The sequence below is a fragment of the Chaetodon auriga genome, chromosome 10, assembly GCF_051107435.1.
Source record: "Chaetodon auriga isolate fChaAug3 chromosome 10, fChaAug3.hap1, whole genome shotgun sequence".
Taxonomy (NCBI): Eukaryota; Metazoa; Chordata; class Actinopteri; order Chaetodontiformes; family Chaetodontidae; genus Chaetodon; species Chaetodon auriga.
This window is the reverse complement of record NC_135083.1, coordinates 1,250,001-1,263,570: the sequence shown is the minus strand read 5'-3', so window position 1 is coordinate 1,263,570 and position 13,570 is coordinate 1,250,001. Positions and strand designations below refer to the sequence as shown.

General features: G+C 47.8%; 2 protein-coding genes across 4 annotated transcripts in view; one reads left to right on the top strand and one right to left on the bottom strand.

Annotated features, from left to right (window-relative positions):
* Nucleotides 1–936: 936 nt before the first annotated feature.
* Nucleotides 937–8,424, bottom strand: snx21 (sorting nexin family member 21). 2 transcript variants are annotated; one of them, XM_076740229.1, is made up of 6 exons: nt 8,278–8,424; nt 5,764–6,104; nt 5,370–5,566; nt 5,113–5,254; nt 4,828–4,993; nt 937–3,922 (listed from the first exon to the last, which is right to left on the bottom strand). In XM_076740229.1, exons 2-6 carry the CDS (start codon nt 6,071–6,073, stop codon nt 3,409–3,411), a joined length of 1,329 nt encoding a protein of 442 aa, XP_076596344.1. In that variant the 5' UTR covers nt 6,074–6,104; nt 8,278–8,424; the 3' UTR covers nt 937–3,408. The 2 variants fall into 2 exon arrangements, with proteins under 2 accessions (XP_076596344.1, XP_076596345.1); XM_076740230.1 differs by having other exon boundaries at nt 5,764–6,140; nt 8,278–8,395.
* The window catches only part of LOC143326578 (deoxyribonuclease-1-like 1), a 17,321-nt gene continuing 12,149 nt past the window's right edge, over nt 8,399–13,570 (top strand). Inside the window, exons 1-2 of one of the 2 annotated variants that reach the window (XM_076740236.1) lie at nt 8,399–9,185; nt 9,436–9,891. The gene's annotated coding sequence lies outside the window, so the exon portion shown is untranslated. Of the gene's footprint in view, nt 9,892–13,570 lie in introns of both variants that reach the window. The other variant, XM_076740238.1, reaches the window with a different exon arrangement.

The following is a 13,570-nucleotide window of genomic DNA, read 5'->3' as shown; positions in this document are numbered from 1 at the left end:
GCCAAAGCAGCGACTGCAGCGTTCCCTGAAAGTCTGCCACACCTGGTCCACCTTCAGCTCTTCACCTGACCTGAGCAGTCCTGTCCCACCTGTAAGCAGCTTTAATCTTTATCATCCACCAGGTGCGGTCGAATCACCTTCTGTCCTACGAAACTGTCCCACCTTCCGCCCGGAGGACGGCGTTATGTCACCGCTCTGAAGGATAATGAATAAAAATAGAGGTGTAAAGTAGGAGGACGTATTTCGGGCGTCCACGGTTGTGAAAGCAAAGGTCTGGTTCGTGTTTATGAAACCCTCCGGGGTGAGTCATCAGCACAGACGACAGAAACAGACGCAGAAAAGACAGCAGAAGAAGAAGAAGAGTCAACTCCAACCACAGAGCTTCAAATTAAAGCTCAGTCTGCAAACCTGATAACTCTAATAATCACTGTTGGAGGCCTCAGTCACAGCACAGGTGTGATCGGATGAACGACGGCTGGGTTCCATTTAGCTGCTATGGTTTCAGGTGTCACTGCATGTTGACTCACTGGGACGCTGGAACGTGATTATTAAAGTGAAGTCAGCTTTCTGACGTGCCTGGTGCCTTCAGCTGACCTCTCCAGCTGAGGATTATGGGTATCGCAATAATTAGAGCCAAACACAATTTCAAGATGAACCAATTTAGTTGTAACTTGAAAATTTAGGATCATAAAATTACCCATGAGACTCCAGTCTGCCTGCGTCTTTCTATGTTTCTATGAGTTTGAGGCGGACTGATGAAGATGAAGATGAGGATTAGAATTACTTCTAAGAACAGACCTGAGACCTGCTCAGGAACCGAACACATGGTCGAATGAATCAGCTGAGCAGGAGACGACGTTCACGTGTCCACAAACAGACGTTTTCCTGCTTCGTGAAACCTTCTGTGACAAACATGAAGAAATAACGACAGAAATCTGCGGTTTGTAACAAATTTATTCCATAAAATATACTTGTACGTCGCTCTATGAAGCAGCGCTGCTACACCTGCGCAGACGGCCGCATCTCCACTGCAAGCACACCTGAAGCTTCACCTTTGACTGTTTGTGTCAGTGGAAAAGCAGCCGAACAGACTGAAAAACAGCTTTTTAAAGATACAAACACCTCACAGGCTGAAAGGTCAGAGCGTCTGATGCTGCATCACATGCTTCACCTGAACAGGTGACTTTACCTGATGTGCGTGTTCAGGATAATTCTGAACGAGCATTTCAAACAGCTTCAAAACACTCTGAACATTTCTGAAGTGACCGACGTCAGAAGAGTCGCTGAAGACGAACACAAACATGCAGCTCAGACGGGACAGAACACATCAGATGATTGGGCTCCATGAAGCTCACAGACAGGTCTGATGTTCAGTGACGACGAATGACGGAGGAGATCAGACCTGCTGAGTCAGACTGATTCTCGCTTCTCAGGGAAAAACTAAACTAAAACACCTCAATGTGAAGGAATGCGGCCTAAAAATAAATAAAACCTTAATGTTTCGGAAACGGAAAACGCTCTCGAACAGATGATGGAGCTGCTCTGAAGGAGGCTGAAGGTCACAGAGCCGGAACTTCTGATGCTGCGTCGTGCTTTCGGCTGCTGGAGCCACATCTGGTCCGTCCACGTCGCGGCGGGGGGACAACTGAGCAGAAAGAATCACGTCTGGAGGGGTGATGGGACACGTTCCTGCAGCGGGCAGCTTGATGCGAACACGTGTTCATCGTCCGTAACGTCTCTGCTCGCTCGGGCTCAACGACGTCGCTCGTTCTGCAGCAGCTTCGTGGTTCTGATCACTTCCTCTCAGAGGAACCAGAGAAGCCTCCACACGTCAGATGTTCACCAAGCGCTCACGTCTATTTTTATCCCTCATTCAGTCACCCGCCGCAGGTCGCAGAGCCGCCGAGGCCGCCGCTCTCCATAGAAACACACATTCATGTCTGAAGAGCAGGTTTCTATGAAAACACGAAGAGTTTGATCAGGATGAAGTCTGTGCAGCCATGTGAGGGTCAGCTGACGGTGCTGCTGACGATGATGATGACGATGATGATGATGATGATGACCAAAGCTTTCATTCATAGTGTCCACTGCAGGTGAAAACACCCGATCGGCTGATTTATGGTTTAAAAAGTGCAGTAAAACAACTTTGTTTCCGAAATCTAACCTGAAATCTGAGGAAGAGATAAAAGTGGCCACATTCAGAAACAGCTTCTCTCAGATTTGACAGGAAGGTGCTGATTGGTGATTCGTGCTTCATGTCTCTTTGAATTCTTTGATTCTCTGTGCAGACTGCAGAGTGTCTAATCTGATCGAGCTTCATCGTCTTTACGCCGTCTGAAGCGACTCTGAGGAGTTTCTGACACGTCGCACAGCTTCAAACCAGCATTCTATGACTTTATGGTGCCTGTTTGTCTTTGCACTGAAACAAATGCACATGAACGTCCTGCTACTGGTTCCACGCTATTCACTGACCTGCAGGTGGCAGCAAAGCAACAAACAATACAAACAATACAACAACGTAACAGCAAAGGCAGAGAAGAAGAAGAAGAAGAAGAAGAAGAAGAAGAAGAAGAAGAAGGCTGCAAGTGAGTGAAGGTGAATGTAAACAATGCGAGACTTAAAATGCTAAATAATCGACATGAGGAAGGAAAAGCAGCCGACATGTTTGTTTGACCTCTGATGATTAACACTGTTTGTTTACGAGAGCACGAAGCAGCTTCAAGCGGCTCTGAGGACGCCGGCGCTCACTGAGCTCACTGCGAAGACCCAGACGTTCATCTCATCTGACCGATCTGCTGAGTGTTGATGTGCACGATTTAGTGGCATCTAGTGGTGATGCTGCTGTGCCGCCTCCACTTCAAACAGCTCTGTGCTTTGAGAGCGTCTTTCCTTCACTTCAGTCTCGTCTGCTGGACTGAAATTGTCCCTTTATGACTCTTATTACTGTTTTCAGATTATCGTGCAGTCAGAAGAAAATCACGCTTTGGAATAAAAACCTGCGTTAAGGCTTTAAAAGCACGACTGAGCTCGTGGAGGATGCATAGAAAGACAGAGCGTGATGACCACGTGAGGAAGAAACACCTGAGAGCAAGAAGCCAGGCTGAGGAGACAGAATCTGATGAGACGTCACAGAGACGCTGCAGCGTTTCCAACATCACGACTTCTTCCTCAGAGTATCTGAAACTTTGCTTTTGAAATATTAATTTTTTTGAAATTAGGACTTTATTCCCAAAATATTCTGTGACCTCTTTCTTCTTCTTGTCTCATTGCACATATTAGCCAACTTTTTTCCAAATGTTTGGGCTGAACTCTCAGATGTTTGTTCTGCACAGCGGCCCAAACATTCACGCTGTGAGTGATTGTCCCCTGCGGTGTGTGTGTGTGTGTGTGTGTGTGTGTGTGTGTGTGTTAGCCCTCCCCCTCGCTCTCCTCCAGGTTGTGCTTGACCAGAAACTCTTTGATGGTTGGCTGATTGTCGAGCCACGCCCACTGCTCCTCCAGCTGCCGCAGAAGCTCCTCCCACTGCCGCTTGTCTCTTCCTGTCTGCCACGACAGCCGGACCACCGCCCGTAACAACGGCAACAGGAGGGGGTGTGGCCTGTCCATTCGCTGCTTTGATGAGTCCTGCTTTTCAGTCAGTGGGTGGGGCTTATCTTCGAGTGGGAGGGGCCTGTCCTCAGCATCAGTGTGAGTCTCAGCGGGGGTCAGGACACGGAGGGCGTGGTCGCAGTGATCCCGCGCCTCCTCCAGCTGGTCCACTTCCTGGAAGCAGCTCGACAGCCCCACCAGGGTGTAGAACCAATGGGAGGAGCCCGGGGGCGGGGCCTGAGCCTGGCTGTCATAGTACCTCGCCCAGCCCAGTTTGTGTTGCAGTCTCTTGGCGTTGAGCAGCGGACCCAAGGCCTCCTGGTAGCGTCCCACCCTCAACGAAACAAGACAGACTCAAAACAGCGAAACTGGAGACGAAGTCTACGCATGAAAAACAGAAAGTCTGATCTCATTTAATCATCAGAGAGACGAGAAGAAGACAGAAGAGAAACAAAAACAAACCAAACTGAGAGGAAGAGGAAGAACTCTTTGACTCGCTTGTCTCCCCCTTCAGGCAGTGAAAGGAATTACACAAACACTGTCGGCGAGCTCGTCACGCCATCGACTCCCTCATAGTTCAGGTTGCAGCAGCCATCGCTATGGTTACTCTGGTCAACCAATCACGGCTGGTTCATTTAAAATGCATCACTAGTGCAGGAAAGTCAATACAGGGAGTGATTTACCTGATGATGATGATGATGATGATGATGATGGGCTCCATCATCATCGTGTGAACTCTTTAGAAATGAATGTATGAAGGTAACAGAGCCCCACAGTCAGAGTACGACTGTGTGGAAGTACTGCAGTCAAATGTTTACTGAAGAAAAAGTAGAAAAGTATCATCATCAAATGAGTTTTATTATTTGTGGTTCTTTACTGACAGCTGGTTATTTTTGGACACTCTGCAGGAGACTGAGAGGATTAAGAACGAGGTGATTCTCTGCTCGGCAGGTTGGTCTGCGAGACCCTGACGAGCCGTTAAGACGCCACTTCATCGCGGCTCAGCTCCATGTTTAACTCATTCATATTCATTTTTATTGTTTCTGTGTTCTGTGTGTCGCCCTGAAGCATCACTCAACCCTCTGCTCTCCTGCTGCATCAGCAGAAACCTGTGACCCCTGTGTGTGACAGCCAATCAAAGCGAGCGTCACATCGTCGTCATTTTGACATTTTCCTCTCGTCATCAGTGTTCAGACGAGCTGGAGGCTGAGAGAACGTGTGTGTCGGCGCGCGTGTTACCTGATGAGCAGCTGCCCGGCCTGCAGGTCGGTCAGGTAGAAGAACTGTCGCACGCACGGCGCCCCCCGCAGGGCGGACAGCGAGCACAGGTGAGACAGATACTGCTCGAAGGCTCGGCTGCGCTTGGCGATCGTCTCCGCCGTGAAGTTCCTGCGCAGCTTCTTCCCTGCAGAGGTTAAAACAGGAAGCGGTTAGGCTTCAGCGAGCAGGAAACAGCAAAGGCCGAGGACTCAAACCGACAACCTAAAAGCGTGAACGAAGACAGACGATATAACGAGGACTTACGTGGGAAACAGACGCGCTCCATCTGGTCTGCATGGCTGCGGCGCAGCGTGGCGTGGAGCCTCTGGAAGTCGGAGTAGCGGCGGGTGATGATGGCTGGAGTCTTATCGCTGCCGCCGGACTGGATCACATGGATGGTGTACAGCTGGAGACAGACAGAGCAGCTGAATGGTCTCTGTGGTCACGTACGTCATCGTCATCATCATCATCATCATCATCATCATCATCAGCAGCAGCAGCAGCACCATGTTTGAACTCACCACATATTTGGACGAGCCGTCCTGCACCACGCTGGCGTCCGTCACCTCGAACAACAAGCTGTCCGTCAGTCGCCTCCCAGTGGGGGTGGGGCTTCCTCCGCTGAGTCCACGCAGGTTCCTCCAGCTCTCCTGAAGCTGCCGGGTCAGCAGGGAGGAGGGAGAGGGGGCTGCCGGAGACACGCCCACAGGACTGGTGTCTGCACAGGACAGGTGAGAGAGAGCTCAGGTGACCAGACTCTGCGACACACGTGTTAGTGGAGAGTTTCTGAAGACGGGAGGAGGACTCGTTTTCCTTTCGCAGGACGCTTTTGACCTCTAGCGTCAATCATTCTTAACCATCACAGAACAGTTTCCAACGACCCTGTGAGTCACGACAGTCTAAACACCTCCTCACCTGTGCTGCTGAGCCCCTCCTCCATCGACTCTCCCAGGAAGTCGGAGTCACTGTCGAACCCCGAGCCCTCGCCGTCGGCCTCAGCTCCGTCCTCCGCGCCTCCTCCTCCTCCTCCTCCTCCGCTGTCGAAGCACAGTGTCCCCCCGAGCCGATCAGTCACGCACTCGTCCTCCTCCTCCAGCTCCGCCTCCCAGCCGTCCTCTTTGAGCTCCTCCTCGTCTTGCACGCCTCCCACTTCCTGCTCAGGTCCCGCCCCCTGTCCGTCTTTGAACAAGGAGCGCTTCAAACGGTCCAGCAGCCGGGACGCCATGACGCCGCCTGGCCTCCGCAGACGGGACGGGCTGAAGGACCAACAGGAAGGAGTTCATGTCATTCTTCTACGAATCACGGGGTGAAGCAGGAGAGTCACAGAAGCTGTCAGACAGTATTCAATGTGCAGGATTTCAGGAATCTGTTGGACTGAATATTAATAATTTGAACAGTTGCTGAAATGAAACTGAAACGTCTCTTTAGTGGAACTTCTCACGTCAGGCATCTGAAACAAGACAAGGGAACCAACTAAACACGGTTTTCTCTGAGAGGTCACAGGGCAGAAGCCTGGGAACCTCTGGCTTAACACTCAGCCGCGTCTTTTATAAGCTTATCATTGCTTTTTATGCACATTTTTAATTTGAAAATTAACTTATAACTATAGGCTTTGTGTAAAAAGTAGAGTATTTGCCTCTAAAATTTCATTGAGTAGAAGTAGAAAGCAGCATAAAATAGAAATACTTCCATAAAGTACCTCAAAATTGTACCTCAGTACATGTACTTAGTCACTTTCAGGCGCTGCCTTCAGGAGAAGCCTTTGTCCAGATATTTACTGCAGGGAGCCGTTTCCTGATTAAAGCTTTGTGAAATCGATACAGAGAGATTTATTCCAGGAGACGCTGGAGGTGCACATCGCTGTGAGAAAGACGTTCCAGGTAGAGGAACATGTTTCTGGGTGATTCAGCGTGGATGCATCCTTTCAGTGCCCACAGCGAGCATCAACGGGGCGTCACTTCCACAATTCAGGTCATTAGAAAAAAGCAGCCGGTCACATTTCGGCTCTGCGGACGCTCTGATCCCACACCCGAAACAAACCCGGCAGAGATGGCAGCAGGCCGAGCTGGCTCCAGTTTCGGAGCTGGCTCCAGTTTCGGAGCTGGCAGCCTCCCTGAATGGAAACCATGTCACACATTAATAATGCAGCGGCTCGCTGAGTAAGCCTGCAGCCAGGAAAACAAAGCGCACAGCGAGGCTTCAACCCGCAGAGCTTCACACCATCCTCGAGTCATACACTCAGCGTCTTCAGGTGTCTCCGTTTACCAGGACAAACACCTGGAAGTCATCAGCAAGCTTCATCTCCCCTCCAACTCTGAGACAACAGTTCAATCTACAGGAAACTGAACAGACGTGACCCGACGTCGACGGGCTGAAACAAAGATTCAACTAAAATCTGAACAAACTAAAGCCACAGGAATAGGACGGCTGCTGACATACCGAAAAGTGACAATGCACATTATCTATAGTGCAAGTGGCCAAATAAATGGCTTTCTGCAGGGGAGGCCACATTATCATCACCTTCATGACACAAATGGGTCAATTTGAGGATATTTTAAATCACAAATTAGCAGCTGCAAGAACACCTGGTGATAACGTCAGATTTATTCCAGACAAGTCAGAAAGTACATTTTAATGCATCATCTATTCTTATATTATGACCAGAATTATCATGGTGATATTTGTTTAATAAATCGTTCACACTTTATTTTAAACCTCTTTTTAACTGACAGTCAGCTGATTTCACAACTGAAGCATATTTTCTCTACTGATTCCACAGTAGAGAAATCTTATTTCAAAGCTTTGTTTAACTTCTCTCTAAACCCACTTGAACGTTTATAAACAACTCGAGACGAAACAAGAGTTTACGAGGCGTCCGTAAAGGTACCACACCGATCAGTTAACTAGCTGCAAGTTAAACTTTAGCTGATTAAAGCCCAAATTATAAAAATAATTAACTTTAACTGCAGCGGTGCGCATCAGCAGTAGACACATCTTAATGAAGGGACTGTGGAGATAAAGGCTTATAAAGACAGATCATTAAACAGCTGTAAAGTTAGCAAGCTAACAACTTCGCTCCGTTCATTTAATAGCGGGACTTGGTGGCAGGTATACTTAGTTAGCTTACACTCCGAGGTTTAACGAGACAACTGACCCACTTCTGTGAGCTAACCCTCACAGTTTAACCCACCTCGACACGATACACTTAAACTTCAAATGCCAAACTAGCAGTTTAAAGCCGGACAGTCCTGTTTCTGTTCCCGTATCCACACACACATGACTGAATGAAGGAGTGGCGTGAACGGCTAGAACCGTTAGCTCACGTCACTGCAAAGTTAGCAAACAAGCTAACAAGTTAGTTTCCAGTCAGCGTGTTGCTCCTGTTAAAGCTACTGATCCCTGCAGCAGCCCGAGGTTTGGATAACTCACCCCGGGCTCGAAGCTCACTGTCACCGCTCCTCTTAGTCCATGTCAGCGGGGAAACGTAACGTTTGAAGCCCCGGTCAGGACCTCCGGGTTGAGCCGTCCTGGAGGAGGTTGTGGGGTCCACACACAGCCGACTGTATCCTGATTCCTGAAAGTATCCCCGGCTGCAGCCCGCGGGTGGAGGCGGGACCGACTGGAGGTCGGGAAGTAACCATATAAGGACATGCTATGGTTCAGAGGGACCAGCAGGGGGCGACAAGGAACGGATTCAACGAGAGCACGACTGAGGAAAGAGCAGAGAAGATGAAGGTTAACGGCTCAGCCCTGTGGTGACAAACAGAAGCTGCTGAGACCAAACTGGGCGGACAGTTTGTTTGTTTGTTTGTTTGTTTGTTTGTTTGTTTGTTTGTTTGTTCGAGGGTCAAAAATAAGTAATTACAGGAAAGCTTGAAGAAGAAGTATTTTAAGTCAAAGTATCAATACTGCAATATGAAAATACACAATAAAAAGTGAAAATCCTGCACTGAAATTTGACTTAGACAAATAAGAAATAAGTACATTTTACTTAGGTATGTAAGTATTATTAGCATTATGCAGGCTACTTTATCAAAAGTAACAGTACACACATTATGTAGAAACATGGCCCTCTGTGTATTTTCTAAAATACATCATATTATTAATTATTATTATCATCATTAAATACTCTATTACCAGTAAAATCCGCATAAAATGAAAATACTCAGTGAGGTGCAAGTACCTCAAAAATGTACTTAAGTGCAGTAGTTGAAGTTGAGTGACTGGGTTATTTTCCACCACTCATTGTTATGACTGCATTAATGTGTAACCAGCACATGATGGCGCGGGCGTTGAAGGTGGAGCTGATTTCATGTCCGTCGGTTTAACCTGTAGAGGTGAGTCATGTTTTATATGCTCATTATGTTTGTTTGCAAAACTTTAAGCTGTAAAGTTTCTACTAACTGAAATATCAGATGAATGTGAAGCTGCAGTACAAAGTATCTCAAAGTGAAAAGACTTCACTCAGTGTAAAAGTGATGAAATAAGTCTTGTTCTTTTTGCATGTTTAATCCTGGTTTTAACCTCTTGGCTTGGCTTTTGCACTCTGCGTGATGGTTTTCCGCGTACGGCCCTGAAATCTTGCAGGATTTGCGGGACGTGTTCAAACTGGAGTTTAATGGCTGCTGGAAAATGTTGAGGAGCCAGGTGTCATCCTGTTCTTCCACTTCTGTCAGTGCGACACAAAAGCAGCATTATGTGATATTATATGATGAAAATTAATCATTTTCTTGACGCCTGTTTCCTTCTTGATGGATTCAACATTTCAGTAAAATAAGAAAACCTAAATCTTGATTTTTCTCTGGTACTTGAATTTCCTCCGCACGGATTCATGTTGGTTTAAGTCACCGCCTTTGCGATGGGAAACGCAAACTTCCTTCTTTCCCACAGACATTGAATGCACCAGTATTGCGGGGCGTGGCCAACCTAGTCAGCACGAAGGTGTTCAAGTGTCATCAACAGCAGGTAAAGAGCCTCCACCTTGACGCAGCATCAGAGGCAGTAGAGTTCGAGCAGCAGAAGACACACGGCTCACCTGAACAGGTAAGAACAGTCTGTGCTGGACTGGACCAGGAACCGCTGCTGGACCTGCTGTGTGTGTGTGTGTGTGTGTGTGTGTGTGTGTGTGCTGGTTTGAAGTGTGTGAGTGACTGTTCAAAGGTGTAAGAGGTGGTTTAGAAGCCTGAGAGTGGAGTGTGAGTCGGTGTGCGACCCAGATTAAGGTGTGTGTGCGCGCGCGTGTTGTTCTAATGTACTCTTGTGTGTCTGTTCGGTGTAACGTCGATATTCTTCTTTAATCTCCTCGTGTTGTCTTCACGACTTTATTGGCCTGTGAACTCTGAATGAGCCGTTCAGACGAGCTGGACACTGTGACAGATGTTTTCTGCAGGAAGCCTCGTGTGTTAATGTGTTTTCTCTTATTCTGCCTGATATATTTTTTTATTTAGTCTCAAGATAAATTATGTTGAGCTGCAATTAAAGATTCACTTCATAATCGGTGAATGTTCTGACTGTTTTCTGGGTGAACTGAAGAACTGATTGGTCTGTAGAATGTGAACAGTGAGAAACGTGAACTCATCAGACGGCTTCTCTCATCTGACTCATCGTCCTAAATGTGAAGAGATTAGTTTTAATGTCACACAGAAAAGAAAAGCAGCAAATCTTCACAGCTGAGAAGCTCAGAGATCTGGAAAATTTGGTGTTTTTGCTTAAAAGTATCTTAAATCAAAATACTTTACTGATTATTTCTCTGTCAACAAATCAGTTCAGAGATCAAGAAGCCGTTCTACCCTTAAATAAGACGTTTAAATTCTTAAAATGTTTGAAATCCTCAGAGAGTCTCAAAGTTTTCAAAGGTACCAAATACCTTCAGTTTGAGTTTAAATGAGTGGAAAAGACGCAGAAGTACGATGGCTCAGCTCAGGATCAGTGGAATGATTCAGTGGATCCAACAGAACGCTCAGAACATGACGGTTCTCGTGACGGTTCTCGTGACGGTTCTCTGGGTTGAAGGCTGAGTCGTGATTGAATATCTGAAACAGACTTTAAGGTGGTTTTTGATGTTTGAGGTCGACCAGCGTTAAAGATGAACTGGTTTCTGTGTTAACTGGTGACTGAATGTGTCGTTTCATTCACAGCAAAGTCACTGGTGTGTTTCCTGTTCAGACAGGAAGCTGTGGTGCGTCGTACAGTAACAAAGTGAACCAATGGTGTGTCAGCTGGGGAGAGACAGACTGATTGTAAAGGAGAATGACGGAGTGACTTAACCGAACTGGCCCTTTGTCAGAGTCCGTAAACAATAAGTCAATGTCGTTATTAATGTTCAGAGAAACAGGAAGTTCGTCCTGAGCCGCCTCTTCGGGCTCAGGATGAACTCAATTGTGAAACCTTTGATTGTGAAAGGAGCAGCGTCAATCATTAATCACCCAGACTGTCGTCCTAACGCGGACACATAAACGCTGAAGACATGAACCACAGAGGACAGCTCGCGTTGGGATCAGAGCCCAGAAACGAGCTCTCGTGGAGTCTCTTCAAAGGTTGCCGCTGTGCTTTGCTCAGTCTCGTGCTGACCTCTCTGACCTCTGACCTCTGACACACTGACCTCACCGCAGGCTTAACTGCAGTGACTCTGAGGAAGACCAGGTGAGCCGCTCAGATCCTCCTCGACCCAGGTCCCACAAAAACTTCCAAACGAGTTTCCACCGTCTGTGACCTGATGTCTGAATACTGTGACAGTTCTTCCTCTCTTCCTTCAAACATGTTATTAATACACCAAAACAGAAGAAGAAGAACTGAGGCTCGTCTGTGAGGAGCAGCTACAGACCAATCACTGATCCCTTTTCTTAGGAAAATGCTGAAAAGGTCTACGAGCAGCTGCGTAGTTCAGCTCTCAGCATTCAGCTGGTCTGTGGCACTGACTGGATCTGGTCCTGCTAACAGGAAGGACGTCCTCTGTATCCACTGATGGCTCTAAACCTGGTTTCTGGTCCCACAGGGCTCAGTTCTTGGCCCCTCATTGTTCCATCTGTTCACGCTGGATCCCATCATGCATTAATGTTCATATGCTGATGATGCACAGTTTTATGTTTCACCTCCACACGATATCTTCAGCCCTTTAAGGGACTGCAGGACCCAAAACCTTCTGCAGTTTAAGACTGAGATCATTGTGCTGGAGGTGAGAGAGGAGATCCACTGCAGGGATCACTGTCCCTGAGGCTCAGTGAGCAGGTTCGACGTTAGGGTGTTACCTTGGATTCAGAGCTTATCTTCACAAACCACATTACAAGTTTAACAAGGACAGAATTTTACCACAGATTCAAAGTTAAATCCATTTTATCTCTGTCAGATGTTGACAAACTGGTTTCATCTCCTCCTGGTTAGATTACTGTGACACTCACCTTCAAAAAACACTGCCGGTTTGTTCCTCACTGGGACAAGAACAACCCAACAGAGGACTCAGGTCACTTCACTGGCTTCTGATGAAACACTGAACTGAACCCTCCAGAGCCTTCAGATCATCAGACACGCGTGTAGGAGCTGTGTGTTCAGGTGGTGGAGCTGTGTGTTCAGGTGGTGGAGCTGTGTGTTCAGGTGGTGGAGCTGTGTGTTCAGGTGGTGGAGCTGTGTGTTCACGTGGTGCAGGTGGTGGAGCTGTGTGTTCAGGTGGTGGAGCTGTGTGTTCAGGTGGTGGAGCTGTGTGTTCAGGTGGTGCATGTGGTGGAGCTGTGTGTTCAGGTGGTGGAGCTGTGTGTTCAGGTGGTGGAGCTGTGTGTTCAGGTGGTGGAGCTGTGCGTTCAGGTGTAGGAGCTGTGTGTTCAGGTGGTGGAGCTGTGTGTTCAGGTGGTGCAGGTGTGGAGTCATGACACACGTCCAGTCTCCTCTGACTGACGTCACTGGAACTCTGTGGTGTGGTTGATCAGGATTTAGGGATCAGACATATTCATTGAATCACATCTGGAGGCCTGTTGAAGAGGCTGAAGAGTCTGTCCTGATATTCATTTACAGTTTTTTGCATTCAGGTGCAACAATCTGCTAATTTCTTGATGTTTCATAGTTTTGGTGCTAAGCTCGCAGCGCTGACTCTGGTCTAGATTACATTCATTAGATGGTGGCTTTCAGGCTCCTGATTGGCCCTTTTCTCACACTATTGCTCGCATATTTGGAGGGTCAGAGAGAGACGGGACGACTCCAGACCAGATCTCCCTGCAGAGCAGATCTATGACGCTGATTAAATCAGGTCCCGGTGCTGCTGGTCACTGGTCATGTTGGACTGTTTGAACCAGTCGCTCTCTGGTCGGTCAGGCCTGTAGCTGCTGAGGTTCACTGTGTTAATGACATGTGGCTCGAGCAGTGACGGTACGATGGTACTTCCTGTGTTACACAACACACAACTTCACAATCTAATGCAAAACAACACACACAGCACTCCTTGACACAGTCGTAATAAATCTGGAATGTTCTGAGCTCTGCAGGCAGGGCTCACGGCTGAGCTGCCGCTCTGGATCGAGTCTTCTTGCTTCTGGCTTCTTGTGTCCTCTGAAAACAGCACATGTTAAAACGTGGGATCAGTGACGGTGAGTTGCACCTCTGTGCCTCAGCTGAAGTCATCAGGCTGTGTGTCGGATCAGACTGCTGAGGGCAACGTTTGAACAGAAGTCACTCTACTGGTCCCACCGCCTCCAGGCCAGGGAGGGGCCCACAAGCCTGAAGCAGCCACGGCTGA